Below are 19,248 nucleotides of genomic sequence, written 5' to 3'. Positions count from 1 at the left end.
ACAAACTTCACCATTCTTGGGGTTAAGGTTGAAAATAACTTGGTAAAGGGGGGGGGCCTGTCCCTAAGGAATCTAATTTCCCCCCCCCCCCCATTCACACACGGGTCACATCCCTCCCAACACTGCCAAATTAGATTTAATGTGTACCCAGAGACTCATGCAACCTGGCATATCTCTCTACATCTCCAAAGACACAGGTAGATCACAGACCCATGTGTCAATGGAAAACGACTATAGGATGCAAGTGTGTACAGCCAAATTATAACTGCAGTGCTTTGGGCGAGTTTCCCTGGGTATAGCAGGGCTCCAGATGGCGACCAAAATGGTCGCCAATGCGACTTGGAATTTACAAATGGTGACAAGACTTTTTAGTCTCGTCGCCATTTGTGACTAGACCCTCCGCGGCAGCTCTGCAGTTGAACAGTGACGGGCACAGGAGTTGATAGTTCTCTGCCCCGCCGCCGCCGATGTTCTCCTCAGTCTCAGTCAGTGAGTTACAGCACACAACAGCAGAGCCGCTGGCAGCAGGGAGGGGAGGGGCTCGGGAGGAGTGTAATCTGATCCTAGACTGGAAGCTGCTCCTGCCAGCCCCTCCCCGCCCACCAACCAATCAGAGCTGAGGCAAGGCGAGCACTAGCAGCTCTGAGTCACTGACAAGTACAGGGAGAAAGAATCGAATGAGTCACAGGTGAAAAGAACTAAAGATCCGACTAGTTAGTGACTCATTCGATTCTTTCTTAGACTCAACACCCCAGTATAAGAAACATTGGTGGCACAGTGTGCCCCCCCCCCCCCCCAACACCCCAGTATAAGAAACATTGGTGGCACAGTGTGCCCCCCCCCCCCCAAACACCCCAGTATAAGAAACATTGGTGGCACAGTGGGAAGTGCCAATGAGGGTTAAAAAATAATTTAAAAAAATTAACTCGCCACCTCCAGTTGATCGTGTAGCTGCCGGTCTCCTGTTCTTTCTTCAGGACCTGTGGTGATGTCACTGAGCTCATCACATAGTCAAGTGATGTGTGAAAATCACCGCTCATGTGCACAGCCCCATAGAAGTGAATGGGTCCGGATTTAGTTTGGGTGCATTCCAGTATTTTGAATGCCAGATCCGGCACTAATACATTCCTATGGGAAAAAATGCTGGATCCGGCATTCAGGCAAATCTTCAGGTTTTTTTCGCCGGAGATAAAACCGTAGCATGCTGCAGTTTTCTCTTTTGCCTGATCAGTCAAAATGACTGAACTGATGCATCCTGAATGGATTACTCTCTATTCAGAATGCATAGGGATATACCTGATCAGTTCTTTTCCGATATTGAGCCCCTAGGACGGAACTCTATGCCGGAAAAGAAAAACACTAGTGTGAAAGTGCCATAAAATATATAAAGAATAAATAAACATATTACATAGTGCTGTCCAAACTATTAACCCCTTAAGGACCAGGCTCATTTTCACCTTAAGGACCAGGCCATTTTTTGCAAATCTGACCAGTGTCACTTTAAGTGCTGATAACTTTAAAACGCTTTTACTTATACAGGCCATTCTGACATTGTTTTTTCGTCACATATTGTACTTGACACTGGTAAAATAAAGTCAAAAAAATTAATTTTTTTGCATAATAAAATACCTAATTTACCAAAAATTTGGAAAAATTTGCAAATTTCAAAGTTTCAGTTTCTCTACTTCTGTAATACATAGTAATACCCCCAAAAATTGTGATGACTTAACATTCCCCATATGTCTACTTCATGTTTGAATTATTTTGGGAATGATATTTTATTTTTTGGGGATGTTACAAGGCTTAGAAGTTTAGAAGCAAATCTTGACATTTTTCAGAAATTTACAAAAACCCAATTTTTAGGGACCACTACAGCTCTGAAGTCACTTTGCGAGGCTTACATAATAGAAACCGCCCAAAAATGACCCCATTCTATAAACTACACCCCTCAAGGTATTCAAAACTGATTTTACAAACTCCGTTAACCCTTTAGGTGTTGCACAAGAGTTATTGGCAAATGGGGATGAAATTTGAGAATTTCATTTTTTTGCCTAATTTTCCATTTTAACCCATTTTTTCCACTAACAAAGCAAGGGTTAACAGCCAAACAAGACTGTATCTTTATTGCCCTGACTCTGCCATTTACAGAAACACCCAATATGTGGCCGTAAACTACTGTACGGCCACACAGCGGGGCGTAGAGTGAAAGGTACGCTGTATGGTTTTTGGAAGCCAGATTTTGCTGGACAGTTTTTGACACCATGTCCCATTTGAAGCCCCCCTGATGCACCCCTAGAGTAGAAACTCCATAAAAGTAACCCCATCTAAGAAACTACACCCCTCAAGGTATTCAAAACTGATTTTACAAACTTTGTTAACCCTTTAGGTGTTGCACAAGATTTAATGGAAAATAGAGATACAATTTCAAAATTTCACTTTTTTGGCAGATTTTCCATTTTAATATTTTTTTTCCAGTTACAAAGCAAGGGTTAACAGCCAAACAAAACTCATTATTTATGGCCCTGATTCTGTAGTTTACAGAAACACCCCATATGTGGTCGTAAACCACTGTACGGGCACACGGCAGGGCGCAGAAGGAAAGGAATGCCATACGGTTTTTGGAAGGCAGATTTTGCTGGACTGGTTTTTTGACACCATGTCCCATTTGAAGCCCCCCTGATGCACCCCTAGAGTAGAAACTCCAAAAAAGTGACCCCATTTTAGAAAGTACGGAATAGGGTGGCAGTATTGTTGGTACTAGTTCAGGGTAGATATGATTTTTGGTTGCTCTATATTACACTTTTTGTGCGGCAAGGTAACAAGAAATAGCTTTTTTGGCACGTTTTTTTTTTGTTATTTACAACATTCATCTGACAGGTTAGATCATGTGGTAATTTTATAGAGCAGGTTGTCACGGACGCAGCGATACCTAATATGTATACATTTTTTTTTATTTATGTAAGTTTTATACAATAACTTCATTTTTAAAACCAAAAAATTGTTTAGTGTCTCCATAGTCTGAGAGCCATAGTTTTTTCAGTTTTTGGGCGATTATCTTGAGTAGGGTCTAATTTTTTGCGGGATGAGATGACAGTTTGATTGGCACTATTTTGGGGTGCATATGACTTTTTGATCGCTTGCTATTACACTTTTTGTGACGTAAGATGGCAAAAAATAGCTTTTTTTACACCGTTTTTTTTTTTTTTTTTTTTACGGTGGTCACCTGAGGGGTTAGGTCATGTGATATTTATATAGAGCCGGTCGATACGGACGCGGCAATACCTAATATGTATACTTTATTTTTATTTATGTAGGTTTTACACAATGATTTTATTTTTGAAACAAAAAAAATGATGTTTTAGTGTTTCCATAGTCTAAGAGCCATAGTTTTTTTCAGTTTTTGGGCGATTATCTTGAGTAGGGTCTCATTTTTTGCGGGATGAGATGACTGTTTGATTGGTACTATTTTGGCGTACATGCGACTTTTTTGATCACTTTTATTACCTTTTTTGGGAAGTAAGGTGGGCAAAATTTCAATTTTCTCATAGTTTTTATTTTTTTATTTTTATGGCGTTCACTGTGCGAGGAAAGTAACATGGCCGTTTTATAGATCAGGTCGTTACGGACGCGGCAATACCTAATATGTGTAGTTTATTTTATTTTTTTTATTCAGTGATAAATGTTTTTTTTTTTTATCTTAACTTTTTTCACTTATTCTTTTTATTTTTTGACCCAGACCCACTTGGTTCTTGAAGATCCAGTGGGTCTGATGTCTGTAAAATACAGTACAGAACCCCTATAGGTTTCTGTACTGTATTTTACTTACACTGAACAGATCTATGCTTTCAGCACAGATCTGTTCAGCACCATGGACAGCAGGACGCCTGAGCAGGCGTCCTGTTGCCATGGGAACCTTCCCCGTCTGCTCAGTTATGGTCAGAACTTCGCAGACGGGGAAGGGTGAGGACGGGGCTTCTGGGGGCTCTCTCCCTCTCCATCGGGGGGCTGCAAAGGCACAGCAGCCCCCCGATCGGAGAGGGAGGGAGCTCCCTCTTACTGTTAACCTTTTCCATACAGCGGTCCGTACGGACCGCTGTATGGAAAGGGTTAAACGGCTGACATCGCATCAACGATGTCAGCCGTTTATACCAGGGTGCCAGCAATGTGCTGGCACCCTGGTATACCCACTGTACACCAACGATTACGCAATAGGAGGCGGGCGGGGGATCGCGATCCCGCCTGCCGCACCGCCCGCCTCCCGCAACGCCCCCACCGCCTGCGACACCCCCCCTGCACCACCCGCCGCCATCAAATCATGCAGGGGTGCAGGGGGGGGTGTACTATATTGATTTTAGGCACTCTAAAGTTTCTGATCCCCGTGGTCAGGGACCGCGGGGATCAGAAACTGCAAAAAGCGCAGCAAACCGCAGGTCTGAATTGACCTGCGGTTTTCTGCGATCGTCGATGCGGGGGGGTCAAATGACCCCCCCCCTGCATTGTTACAGGATGCCGGCTGAATGATTTCAGCCGGCATCCCGTTCCGATTAACCCCCGCGGCGCCGGCATCGCTATTTAAAGCCATGACGTACCGGTACGTCATGTGTCCTTAAGGACTCGGGAAACATGCCGTACCGGTACGTCATGTGTCCTTAAGGGGTTAAATTATAAAAAAATATCTCCTATGCGGTGAGCATTCACCATTTTTTAGTCACCTTGTCACCCCAAAAAATAGGATAGGACTGTTCTATTATGGGCCGAACGTTTCATAATATGCGAAATGCACGCGGCTTTTTTTTGGTGTGTGTTTTTTTTTTTTTTTTTGCGCGGTATTGAGTATCGCAATACTTTATGGTGAGTAAAGCGAATCAAAATTTTGGTATCAAAACAACCCTATGCCGATCTGATCGGAGTAGCGTTGTCATGATACCAAAATTTTGATTCGGTTTCGATTTGGTGACTAAAAATTTGATTTGGCTCCTAAATTTTTCAGTTCAGGAGCCAATGGCTACCAGGTATTTTTTTTAGTCTGGAGCACTGTATAGGCCGTCACACACTTGTACCTAGAGTCTCTATGGGTACACAATCAACAAACATAGAAATCAATATATGTACATAGCACTATGGGGTTTCAGGATTGCATAATTTATACATCCTGAACCTTCATAGGAAAACCTACAAATTACCAATATATGTCCATGAAGTCCCTGGCTCCAGGACTTTAGGGGGGGTTATGTCCTGAGCCTCCTACAGTTAACTTTGTGAAGTCCCGCCTGGTTTTGGTGTAACTGGTCAGCAAGTCCATTTACCCTCCGATACACAGTCCCATGTAAAAGATTTATGACCAGAACAACTTTCACTGGGTGAATCAAGAGATTCTAGCTGAATAAGCTCTTCCACCCGAACATGTCCAAGTCTTTCTCCAGAGCAAGAGATACAGTAATGTTCCCGCTGAATTGTGGCACAGTTCTCCGTCTCTTGAAGACCTCTGAAAAGGGTTGCTTCACTGGCAAAATCCAGTGGGATCTGCTGGAGCCTCACAAGAGTGTCAGGGCAGATAGCAAGTCTCTTCGGCGGCGTCGTTGGGTTTCCCTCTGCTCCATTGTGAACATACCTATGACAGAATAAAATACCAGGCGCTCCTGGGGGATTTATCCCCGCACGATGCAGTTAATTGTCCTACACCAGCACCATTACCTTTTGACCCATGAGTAGAGAAAGGTATTGGGCTGCCCTTCATCTCACAGGACCCCTTGTTATCCCAACAGTGGTGTCTGAGCACCCTACCTTAAGAGGATCGTCTCCTCTGCTTCACATCCCTCTGCACCAACAGATAAGGCTGGCCACCCTAATAGGTTAGGCTATCCAAGGGTAGCTGTGGACAAAACACCATCTTGTAATTGATGGCACTATATCCCTGTCCACTCATGTGTACTCGGGCTGATTTCCCCCTGTCATCCTGTCTTGTGGAGGCCAGCAGAATCCATGGGATGTTCATGTCCTGACTATTCAGGACTCCACAACACACAAACACAGCCCACACTCTGCTGCCAATCACTCTGTGTCCAAACCGAGCTGTGTTACCTGATCGGACCAGAATTAAGTGTGCAGAACAACATTACACCAATGTTGTCTGTCCGCTCCAGTCCCCAGTATAACAAGGCCCTACCGAAAACCTTGAGCAAAACAGTGTTGCCTGTATGAATCAAAGACCTTGGTTTGTACATCGTGATATCCCACTAAACAGTGTTCCAAAGTCGCCCATTCTGCAAGCCAACTATTTTCTCAATCCACAGTATACCACAGTTTTACTAAAAGGCTACACAAGAATGAATCAAAAACAGCAGCGACTGGACTCGCAGCAAGGAATGTAAACTACAAAAATCAGCAGGGTGGAACACATTTATAAACAGGGGCTACCACCATCAACATCAAGACAAACATACAAACAGATAACAAAAGCAAATAACACGGACATACACAGGGAACAAACGGTGTAACAAATAGTACAGGGGTGTCAAATGTTGCCTAGCCTCTTGGCCATTCTGACCCCTGAGCAGCTGGTGATGCTGCCGAGAGGTGACCCCTTTTATGGCCAAGCTGACTAGACCCCACTGCACAACTTGTTACCTGGCTACTACTGCTGAACACATTGCAATTACTTGCACAAGGGCAATTCCTTGCAATTTGTCATTTGTTCCCACACCGGAAGCACCTGACTTGGCTTCCTGTCCTTTTGTGTTTTGCTCTTACCTGTTTTGCAGTGCTTCGCTATATGACCTAGGCCACCACATGCAAAACATCTGATGTTTGCCCTGTATGGCTTAGGTCTGTCTACACTGCAGCCTCGCTCCCATCTCCTGAATTGTTCCAAACCTCAGGGACGCGCTCTTCACAACATTTATTTTTCCCAAAGTCAGGGAAAAATCTCTGTTAAGCTGAATGCACACGGCCGTGCGCTCCTGCTCTCAGCAGGAATCCAGGCCGGGTTACCACGGACCGCTCACGGCCGTGTGCATTCGGCTTTAGTCTGGACAGGCTTAGTCTGGTGATTTGGCCGATCACAGACTAATCTCTTATAGGCACAGCTTTGGCAGTGAATGGTCAGAGGAATTGTCTCTGTTGATCGAGATGCCAGCGCAACTTTGGTTTGGCTTGCAGATGCTAACCTCAAATGTATGAACAAGTTTGGCTAGTATCTGAAGCCGTTTGGTCGCCTTGCTCAATACCATCCGTTTGTTAACACACAGCCTGTCATAACTACAAGCCTGTGCTAACAAATCGGACCACAGCATTTCTGCTGACTGGTGGGTGGGGAGGATGGGGTTGAATGTACTATGTTTTGCTAGGTGTAGCAGTGTGGGGAAGTCCATACTTAGGTTTTGATGAGAGGCCATCTTCTTTGGTGCTGCCCTTCCTTGTCTTTTGTGTTCTGCGTGGAGGAGGTCCTTTAACCGCCTCCGGACCGCCTAACGCAGATGTGCGGTCCGAAGGCGGCAGCCCTGCGCAGAGTGACGCATATACGCGTCATCTCGTGTTCACAGGAACTGAAGGTAAGCGAGTGGATCTCCAGCCTGCCAGCGGCGATCGCTCACTGGCAGGCTGGAGATGTTTTTTTTTTTTTAACCCCTAACAGGTATATTAGACGCTGTTTTGATAACAGCGTCTAATATACCTGCTTCCTGGTCCTCTGGTGGTCCCTTTTGTTTGGATCGACCACCAGAGGACACAGGTAGCTGTGTAAAGTACCACAAAACACTACACTACACTACACCCCCCCCCTGTCACTTATTAACCCCTTATGAACCCATGATCACCCATGATCACCCCATATAGACTCCCTGATCACCCCCCTGTCATTGATCACCCCCCTGTAAGGCTCCATTCAGATGTCCGTATGATTTTTACAGATACATGGATCTGATCCGCAAAACGCATACGGACGTCTGAATGCAGCCTTACAGGGGGGTGATCACCCATATAGATTCCCTGATCACCCCCTGTCATTGATCACCCCCCTGTAAGGCTCCATTCAGCCGTCCGTATGCGTTTTGCGGATCCGAACCATGTATCCGTGGATCCGTAAAAATCATACAGACGTCTGAATGGAGCCTTACAGGGGGATGATCAATGACAGGGGGGTGATCAATGACAGGGTGGTGATAACCCCATATAGACTCCCTGTTCGTCCCCCCTGTCATTGATCACCCCCTGTAAGGCTCCATTCAGACATTTTTTGGGGCCCGGAAATTTTTTTTTTTTTTTTCTTACAAAGTCTCATATTCCACTAACTTGTGTCGAAAAATAAAATCTCACATGAACTCACCATACCCCTCACGGAATCCAAATGCGTAAAATTTTTTACACATTTATATTCCAGACTTCTTCTCACGCTTTAGGGCCCCTAAAATGCCAGGGCAGTATAAATACCCCACATGTGACCCCATTTCGGAAAGAAGACACCCCAAGGTACTCCATGAGGGCCATATTGAGTCCATGAAAGATTAAAATTTTTGTCCCAAGTTAGCGGAAAGGGAGACTTTGTGAGAAAATACAAAAAGAAATCATTTCCGCTAGCTTGTGCCCAAAAAAATAAATTCTATGAACTCGCCATGCCCCTCATTGAATACCTTGGGGTGTCTTCTTTCCAAAATGGGGTCACATGTGGGGTATTTATACTGCCCTGGCATTTTAGGGGCCCGAAAGCGTGAGAAGAAGTCTGGGATCCAAATGTCTAAAAATGTCCTCCTAAAAGGAATTTGGGCCGCTTTGCGCATCTAGGCTGCAAAAAAGTGTCACACATGTGGTATCGCCGTACTCAGTAGAAGTTGGGGAATGTGTTTTGGGGTGTCATTTTACATATACCCATGCTGGGTGATAGGGCTGCAACGATTAATCGATGTAATCGATTATATTCGATAACTGGATTCGTTGTCGACGAATCCAGTTATCGAATAATCGCCGATTCGTTGCTATGCGGGCGGGCGGGCGGTCCCTGCATCTTTATTTTACCTTTTTACAATGACGCTCCTGTAACAGCCAGGCAGAGCGGACGGCGGCGTAACGTCACTCACTCACGTGACACGCCTGCTCCGCCTCCTTCATTCATGAGGTGGGCGGAGCAGGTGCGTCACGTGAGTGAGTGACGTTACGCCGCCGTCCGCTCTGCCTGGCTGTTACAGGAGCGTCATTGTAAAAAGGTAAAATAAAGATGCAGACGTGATTAGTCCGACTTATAAGCATCGGGGCCGGGGCTGTTATGGGGAGGGGGGAGGATCTGGCTATGGCACTGCTATGGGGAGGGGGGTCTGTGTATAGCACTGCTATGGGGAGAATCTGTCTATGGCACTGCTATGGGGAGGGGGGGGTCTGTGTATAGCACTGCTATGGGGAGGAGGGGGGGGTCTGTGTATGGCACTGCTATGGGAAGGGGATCTGTGCACTGTTATGAGGAAAGGGATCTGTGCACTGTTATGCCCATAACAGTGCACATATCCCCCTCTCCATAACAGCGCCACCCACAGATCCCCCTCTCCATAACTGCGCCACCCACAGATCCCCCTCTCCATAACTGCGCCACCCACAGATCCCCCTCTCCATAACTGCGCCACCCACAGATCCCCCTCTCCATAACTGCGCCACCCACAGATCCCCTTCTCCATAACTACGCCGTCCACAGATCCCCCCCTCTCCATAACTACGCCGTCCACAGATCCCCCCTCTCCATAACTACGCCGTCCACAGATCCCCCCTCTCCATAACTACGCCGTCCACAGATCCCCCCTCTCCATAACTACGCCGTCCACAGATCCCCCTCTCCATAACTACGCCGTCCACAGATCCCCCTCTCCATAACTACGCCACCCACAGATCCCCCTCTCCATAACTACGCCGTCCACAGATCCCCCTCTCCATAACTGCGCCGTCCACAGATCCCCCATAATAGTGTCGTCCACAGATCCCCCATAATAGTGTCGTCCACAGATCCCCCATAATAGTGTCGTCCACAGATCCCCCATAATAGTGTCGTCCACAGATCCCCCATAATAGTGTCGTCCACAGATCCCCCATAATAGTGTCGTCCACAGATCCCCCATAATAGTGTCGTCCACAGATCCCCCATAATAGTGTCGTCCACAGATCCCCCATAATAGTGTCGTCCACAGATCCCCCATAATAGTGTCGTCCACAGATCCCCCATAATAGTGTCGTCCACAGATCCCCCATAATAGTGTCGTCCACAATTTGTTTTAATATGGCCTTTGAACATATTTTTTCAAGTAAGATCATATAAACCTCTGTTTTGTAATTTTGTCGTTTTTGTCGATTAATCGTAGAAATTAATCGGCAAATAATCGTTAGCTGCAGCCCTACTGGGTGAGATAAATATCTTGGTCAAATGCCAACTTTGTATAAAAAAAAATGGGAAAAGTTGTCTTTTGCCAAGATATTTCTCTCACACCCAGCATGGGTATATGTAAAATGACACCCCAAAACACATACCCCAACTTCTCCTGAGTACGGCGATACCAGATGTGTGACACTTTTTTGCAGCCTAGGTGGGCAAAGGGGCACACATTCCAAAGAGCACCTTTCGGATTTCACCGGCCATTTTTTACAGATTTTGATTTCAAACTTCTTCTCACGCATATGGGCCTCTAAAATGCCAGGGCAGTATAACTACCCCACAAGTGACCCCATTTTGGAAAGAAGACACCCTAAGGTATTTTGTGATGGGCATAGTGAGTTCATGGAAGTTTTTATTTTTTGTCACAAGTTAGTAGAATATGAGACTTTATAAGAAAAAATAAATAAAATCATCATTTTCCGCTAACTTGTGACAAAAAATAAAAAGTTCTATGAACTCACTATGCTCAGAAAGTCAGAGCTGCTTCAAAAAGCGGAAATTCACATTTTTTTGTACCATAGTTTGTAAACGCTATAACTTTTACCCAAACCATTTTTTTTGACCCAAACATATTTTTTTTTTAATCAAAGACATGTAGAACAATAAATTTAGCGAAAAATTTATATATGGATGTCGTTTTTTTTGCAAAATTTTACAACTGAAAGTGAAAATTTTTATTTTTTTTGCAAAAAAATCGTAAAATTTCGATTAATGACAAAAAATTAAATGCCACCAAATGAAAGCTCTATTAGTGAGAAGAAAAGGAGGTAAAATTCATTTGGGTGGTAATTTGCATGACCGAGCAATAAACGGTGAAAGTAGTGTAGTACAGAAGTGTAAAAAGTGGCCTGGTCATTAAGGGGGTTTCAGCTATCGGGGTTGAAGTGGTTAAACTGATGATCTGTCCACTGGATAGATCATCAGCATCTGATCGGCGGGGGATACGACACCCAGGACCCCTGCCGATCAGCTGTTTGCGAAGGCAGTGGCGCTCCAGCAGTGCAGCGGCGCTCCAGCAGTGCAGCGGCCCTCTCACTGTTTACTGCAGGCCCAGTGAAGCTCTGTTCACTTGAATGGAGCTTAGCCGCGCCCAGGCCAGTTGATAATAGTCATGATGTCACTGGGCCTGCGGTATACAGTGAGAAGGCCGCGGCGTGGGAAATGGGCGTCGGTGAACCGCCGATCAGACGCTGATGGACTTCTGTTCAGCTCCAACGGTGATGGTTCTCTCTTCAGTGACAGTATGTGACGACTTCTCGCCAGTGTTCAGTGGGCGTGTAAGAGAATCCGAAAATTGTTAGTACATAAAAATCTAAAGATTTTAGGTTATCTGATGTAGATATTGCCTTGTGTTTTGGTTCTGTTTGAAAAAAACGCTTTACCTGTCTGAACTATCAGGCTCTGGACTCTCAGAATCCACTGACCGCGTCCCTCCCGCCTGACTAGTTCACAGTGTAAGCGATATTCCTCACTAAAACTTGCAGCATTTTGGTGTCAGCCTGATGAAACTGAGCCAAAGGGATCCGTCCTGGCACACAATGTAAGTCAATGGGGACGGATCTGTTTTTACTGATACAATCTGGCACAATAGAAACCGGATCCGTCCCCCATTGACTTTCAATGTTGTTCAATGCGGATCCGTCTTGGCTGTGTTACAGATAATACAAACTGATCCGTTCTGAATGGATGCAGACAGTTGTATTATCTGAACGGATCTGTCCATGATGGATCCGCACAAAACGTGAGTGTAAAAGTAGCCTAAGCAGAGATCTTGAAGATGGTGAGGAACTGAAGCATCAAGTCCATTAGAAAGCCGTAGAACTTCTCATTTAGCTTTAACCTGACACTTGGAAACCCATGTGACTAGAGTACAATACATGATGTGACTGAAGGAGATGGAATCCAACCTTGTCTTTCCACAAATTTGGTTAAACACCCCAATTTCTCACAGTACAAATTCAATAAAATATTGAGACGGGGGAACCTCAACAGCCTGCAGTACCCACTGCAAACAACGAGTCAGCCACCCATAGACAAATATTGCATAATCTTCTCCTGAAAGAACATCCCGAAGTCCTGCATGGGGACTGTGTGTAGATCCAGGAGGAAGGACAACGAACACCTGAAACGCTGTACAGATGTGTTCCTCATGTCTCATGACCCCATCCAGAAGACCTGATAAGGAGGAAAAGCCAAATTAAACTTGTTTTTACTCAAATATGACTCATTCTTATTTTTTTTCTGAACTTTTGGATGGTCAATCCAGAGATGGGTCAAGGTTGGTTGGCACAAGCCCTCGAGCAATTGCAAAACCAGCAGAAATGTGATTGAGGCTTTAAATGTTACTGGAGTGAGAGAACAGAACAAGATCTCTGACGCAAAGTCTTTTTTTTTATTTTTTTATGTGTGTATATATAAATATAGATATATATATATGTGTGTGTGTGTGTATGTGTGTATATATATATATATATATATATATATATGCAGAGAATCGGACAGCACTCCAAGACTTGAAAAAAGTAGAAATCTTTATTCACCCATGTGAAAAATAATTGCAACGTTTCAGCTCACAATCGAGCCTTTCTCAAGCAATGAAACACAAGACTGTGCATGTCTTATACAGCTTTTTCAAAAATCAGACAACCAATGAATTTTACAAATCAAGACATGTGACTGGTGAACATGTGAAAGTAGTTCACCTCATTAGATCATGTGAACAATTACTTATGCAAAGTACCATACTGCTGGATACACAGGGATGTGTCCATTAGTGTTGTATCCAAGCTTGTAACATTTAAATAACGTATACTACAAAGTGCATATGTGCATAAATAAAGTGCATGAAGATACAAAAAAATTAAATCATGTATTAATGTTTAAAATCATACACCACAGAGGCTGAGGGAAAACAGTGAAGGTTTGATCATGTTCGACAAAACCGCATGTTCATGTGAATACTGGCCAAAAACAGCCCTGTTAACTAATACTGTCAAAACCACAGCATGTCAAAGACAAACCTCCACCCACAGTGTGCGCTCGCAACTGCGCTCCAATATATCCTCGGCAGCCAGATATCATACTTTTGCCGTGTGGGAGCTATTGCATACGCACAATGTGACATTATTAAAGGCATCGTCTTTGTAGCAAAGCGCTTGACACTGTATATGCTTCACTGTCAGGACCAATCAGAGAGGGATCCAACCTTCCGGGTAGATCAACCCCTCCAAAGTTATGGTCAGGTAAGGGGGACACCACATGCAAATGTAGTGCACCCCGAACCGTCCCATTATAACGGTCCATAGACAGTGTAATGGGGATCTCCCATATAAATCACTTGATAGCAGAAAAATGGTTTTGACACATCGTGGATGCAGTAACAGAAAAAATTCTATCCAGTTAAATTCATACACATAGAACATCACAAGCTGTCGCATGTATCCAGACTTCTATGTTCACTGTTTCCGCATCAGTCTGTGTGGTGTCTAAAAAACAAATAAGAGAAAATTACTCATATGCTTGTGAATCTTATCTAAATTCCATCATCACAACAGGGATCATGCCAGAAAGCATAAAGAGTGGGATATCAGGCAAACAGTAATCTAGAAGCATCCAGGATTATATTCCACATTTAACCCTTTAGGTTTTAGGCTATCTAAAGTGTAGATCCACCACATTTCTTTGTTTTTCAATATTTTTATTCGATTGCCCCCTCTCCTGGGGGGAGGTACATGATCTACAATCCAGCATGTTAATTCACGTTCTGAATGTTTCTGCTCAGAAAAATGCTTCGGTACTGGTAAATCATGTCGTTTTTGGCGAATTGAAAATCTATGGTTATTTAACCTGGTTTTCAAATCAGTGGAGGTTTCTCCCACATACAGAATTTTACATGGGCAGGTTAACACATAGATTACAAAATTAGAATTGCACGTCAAATGAAAATTAATAGGATAAGTTTTACCAGTGGCAGGATGTATAAAGCTGCGTCCCTTGCCTATGTATTTGCAATTTACGCAGCTTAAACATGGGAAGCTGCCCAATCCATATTTTGACAATTTCATTTGACGTGCTCGCTGCCTTGAGCCACAATCTGCTCTCACCAATTGGTCTTTCAGACTGCTAGCTCTCCGGTATGAAAACAGGGGAGGCAGTCTAAATTCTTCAATATCACTGAAGGTATTGCCCAGTATACTCCAGTGTTTTCTAATAATCTTGCTGATAGCTGCACTTTCCTCCGTATGAGTAGAGATAAAAGGAATCCGACGTTGGGGATTTTCCTTATCTTTCCTCACTAAGGTCAACTCTCTGTCCATCTCCAGGGCCTTATATTTATGTGTCTGTAGCAACTTTGGCGGATAACCCCTATCTTCAAACTTCCTTGACATATCCTCAAGGGCCTCCGTCAAATTGCTCAGAGCAATTTGACGGAGGCCCTTGAGGATATGTCAAGGAAGTTTGAAGATAGGGGTTATCCGCCAAAGTTGCTACAGACACATAAATATAAGGCCCTGGAGATGGACAGAGAGTTGACCTTAGTGAGGAAAGATAAGGAAAATCCCCAACGTCGGATTCCTTTTATCTCTACTCATACGGAGGAAAGTGCAGCTATCAGCAAGATTATTAGAAAACACTGGAGTATACTGGGCAATACCTTCAGTGATATTGAAGAATTTAGACTGCCTCCCCTGTTTTCATACCGGAGAGCTAGCAGTCTGAAAGACCAATTGGTGAGAGCAGATTGTGGCTCAAGGCAGCGAGCACGTCAAATGAAATTGTCAAAATATGGATTGGGCAGCTTCCCATGTTTAAGCTGCGTAAATTGCAAATACATAGGCAAGGGACGCAGCTTTATACATCCTGCCACTGGTAAAACTTATCCTATTAATTTTCATTTGACGTGCAATTCTAATTTTGTAATCTATGTGTTAACCTGCCCATGTAAAATTCTGTATGTGGGAGAAACCTCCACTGATTTGAAAACCAGGTTAAATAACCATAGATTTTCAATTCGCCAAAAACGACATGATTTACCAGTACCGAAGCATTTTTCTGAGCAGAAACATTCAGAACGTGAATTAACATGCTGGATTGTAGATCATGTACCTCCCCCCAGGAGAGGGGGCAATCGAATAAAAATATTGAAAAACAAAGAAATGTGGTGGATCTACACTTTAGATAGCCTAAAACCTAAAGGGTTAAATGTGGAATATAATCCTGGATGCTTCTAGATTACTGTTTGCCTGATATCCCACTCTTTATGCTTTCTGGCATGATCCCTGTTGTGATGGAATTTAGATAAGATTCACAAGCATATGAGTAATTTTCTCTTATTTGTTTTTTAGACACCACACAGACTGATGCGGAAACAGTGAACATAGAAGTCTGGATACATGCGACAGCTTGTGATGTTCTATGTGTATGAATTTAACTGGATAGAATTTTTTCTGTTACTGCATCCACGATGTGTCAAAACCATTTTTCTGCTATCAAGTGATTTATATGGGAGATCCCCATTACACTGTCTATGGACCGTTATAATGGGACGGTTCGGGGTGCACTACATTTGCATGTGGTGTCCCCCTTACCTGACCATAACTTTGGAGGGGTTGATCTACCCGGAAGGTTGGATCCCTCTCTGATTGGTCCTGACAGTGAAGCATATACAGTGTCAAGCGCTTTGCTACAAAGACGATGCCTTTAATAATGTCACATTGTGCGTATGCAATAGCTCCCACACGGCAAAAGTATGATATCTGGCTGCCGAGGATATATTGGAGCGCAGTTGCGAGCGCACACTGTGGGTGGAGGTTTGTCTTTGACATGCTGTGGTTTTGACAGTATTAGTTAACAGGGCTGTTTTTGGCCAGTATTCACATGAACATGCGGTTTTGTCGAACATGATCAAACCTTCACTGTTTTCCCTCAGCCTCTGTGGTGTATGATTTTAAACATTAATACATGATTTAATTTTTTTGTATCTTCATGCACTTTATTTATGCACATATGCACTTTGTAGTATACGTTATTTAAATGTTACAAGCTTGGATACAACACTAATGGACACATCCCTGTGTATCCAGCAGTATGGTACTTTGCATAAGTAATTGTTCACATGATCTAATGAGGTGAACTACTTTCACATGTTCACCAGTCACATGTCTTGATTTGTAAAATTCATTGGTTGTCTGATTTTTGAAAAAGCTGTATAAGACATGCACAGTCTTGTGTTTCATTGCTTGAGAAAGGCTCGATTGTGAGCTGAAACGTTGCAATTATTTTTCACATGGGTGAATAAAGATTTCTACTTTTTTCAAGTCTTGGAGTGCTGTCCGATTCTCTGCATATATTACAAGGTGGAAAGCTCATTCCTTTGGACACAGCACCTGAGCCAACAGACTGGTGCCGCCAAATCTCCTTTTCTGCTATATATATATATATATATATTTTTTTTTTTTATTGATATTTTTGTCATTTGCAGGACATGTCCCAGCAGACCCTGCGGCATACGTGCTCAATCCTCATTCCCGGCGTGGATCTGGCCTCATAAGGATGCCTGAGCCTCTCGTTGGTTTCCCTCCCGGCTTTGACACGTTTCCACTTCACCAAATACTTAACACGTGAGGCGAGTGCATCTGGCGCCATGTTCTCAGGCCGGACATACAAGCGGTGCTTCTTCATGTGTTTGGCCGCCTCTCAGCTGCTGTTTATCTTGCTGTTGTATCAGCGTGGAGCCTTCAGCATGTTTCAGGGAATTTTCGGAGCCTATTCTGTATGGGATTATTCGAAAACCCAGGACGTCTACACCAACCTGAGCCTATTCATTCCGAACCCCGAAGCCGCAAAGACTCAGTACTGTCCCATCAGGTCTCCCATACTTGGTAGGTTTCTTATATATAAATCCTGGTCCAGGCAACTGGTGTAGTGACCACTGAGATTTTGGAGGGTGTCTATGGGTATTTGTGCTGATGAGGTTAAGACGAAGTCTGGCTCAGTTGTCATTCTAGTCCATCCCAAAGGTGTTGGATGGGGATGAGGTTAGGGTTCTGTGCACCCGCCAAACTTGTCACCCCATGTCATTACGGCTTTGTGCACATGGGCCACCTGTAAAGTTGCGTGTGACTTTAATATTAACCTTGGCTGGAAATAAAGGGCTGAGCCCCAGGGAGCAACCTCCTCCCCAGTACTATGCAGTATGGTAGGTAACATTCTCCAAGCTTCATCCAAACCCATATTCTTCCAGATAGAGAGATGGGATTCATCACTGCAGGGAATACGTTTCCACTACTCCAGAGATGACATGCTTTACACCACTCCAGCAGACCCTTGCCATTGAGCTTAGGCTTGTGTGCAACTGCTCCACCATGGAAACCCCATCTTATGAAGCTCCTCAGACACCGTTCTTGTGCAGTCTGGATCTCTGCAGTGAGTGATACAACGGAGGATAGTTTTTTGTTTTTTTTACACCAGATGCTTCAAACCCTTGGCCGTCGATACGTAAATCCAGGAAAAATCCCCCTTCAAGGGCTCAAAATGCGCAAGCATCTTATTTTTTTCCTTGAGATCAGGGTCATCAGAGACCAGAAAGTGCTGTATGTGTCAAACTTGACATCTCGATGGGCTGCTGTCTGGTCTTCTTCTCAGATTACAAGCCTAGGTGACTACATCAGCAGGTTCCCTAGACTCTCCTTCCATCTCCCCATCACGTGAAGGCAGTCTCATTTTTACACTCATTATGCTTCCTGGTGGGTAAGATGAGAGACAGACGAGCAGGTGCCCCAGGGCAGGAATGGCCAGTTCACCCCACACCAGGGAAGGGCAGGAACTAATGTTGGTGAGGAGTAAGGCCCTGGCAGATCTCTACCCAGATTATTTCCTATTACCATGCCAGTAGAAATTGGTAGAGTGCTTAGCCTTGGAAAAATAGAAGGGGTTATCTGAGATTAGAGGGGAGTTTATTAAAACCTCAGTTTCAGACGTGTACACTGGAGTAAGATGCGCCAAGAGGTGCAGACCTCTCACTAAATTGGCGCATCTTGCGGCAGTCTGTGCACTACAAAAGTAAATCTACACCAGCTGTGGGCGCTTACAAGCTACATCAGTTTTTGGTGTAAATTATAGTAAATATGTTGGTCAGTGGAAGCCACATCTATTCAAAAAAGGTGACATAAAATATAAAATAAAAATAAAAAGAATTGTGAAAACCCAGCTTTTTTTTTTTTTTTTTTTTTTTTGGTGCTGCTTTTGAAAAAAAACTTTTTTTTAAATCTAACTATCGTGGAATGCTGTTCCCTGAATGAATGGGGCTAATGGTCGAGCATGTACGCTGCAGCTCCATTCATTCTCTATGGAGCTGCCAGAGATGGACCCCTTTAAGGCGAGATGAAGCACATTATCTCACTTGTATGCTTTCTATAGGACAAGTTGTTTGCTGTGGTTCTGAGCGGTAAAGAATGCGCTGTACCCTCACACATCAGAGGCTTTGACAGCGTCTCCCCCTCGGACCTGGCGTACGAAAAGCAGAATGTCCGGCTTAAAGGTCACATCTGACACTGCACTTACTTTAAGAAATGGAAGGTGTTTGAGCTTAAAAGGTCAACATACAGATAAAGCTGTCAGGAGGGATTTGTCTACTTGCCTCTTTTGTTATGGGAAAACCTTAAAATGAGAGATCGGACTCGGTACACATATATTGAGACTTTTTAACCGTTCTTGGGGGATGGGCACCGCTTTCTGGTGGTAGATACATTTATATTTTATTGCTTAAAGGGGTTGTTGCTTTGGACAGTCCATATTATTATTATTATTTTTTTCTCTCCTCATTACGAGGATCATCCAAAAAT

At 44.0% G+C, this 19,248-nt stretch overlaps 1 protein-coding gene across 1 annotated transcript in view; it reads left to right on the top strand.

Annotated features, from left to right (window-relative positions):
* LOC122932314 (beta-1,4-galactosyltransferase 3-like) overlaps positions 1–19,248 on the top strand; it is a 164,358-nt gene that overhangs the window by 62,227 nt on the left and 82,883 nt on the right. Inside the window, exon 2 of the mRNA XM_044286661.1 lies at positions 16,887–17,286. Coding sequence (XP_044142596.1) covers positions 17,049–17,286 — 238 coding nt within the window. The 5' untranslated portion in view covers positions 16,887–17,048. The remainder of the gene's footprint in view (positions 1–16,886; positions 17,287–19,248) is intronic.

This window comes from Bufo gargarizans, chromosome 3 (genome assembly GCF_014858855.1).
Source record: "Bufo gargarizans isolate SCDJY-AF-19 chromosome 3, ASM1485885v1, whole genome shotgun sequence".
Taxonomy (NCBI): domain Eukaryota; kingdom Metazoa; phylum Chordata; class Amphibia; order Anura; family Bufonidae; genus Bufo; species Bufo gargarizans.
The sequence above is the reverse complement of the archived record's forward strand: the minus strand, read 5'-3'. Positions and strand labels throughout refer to the sequence as shown.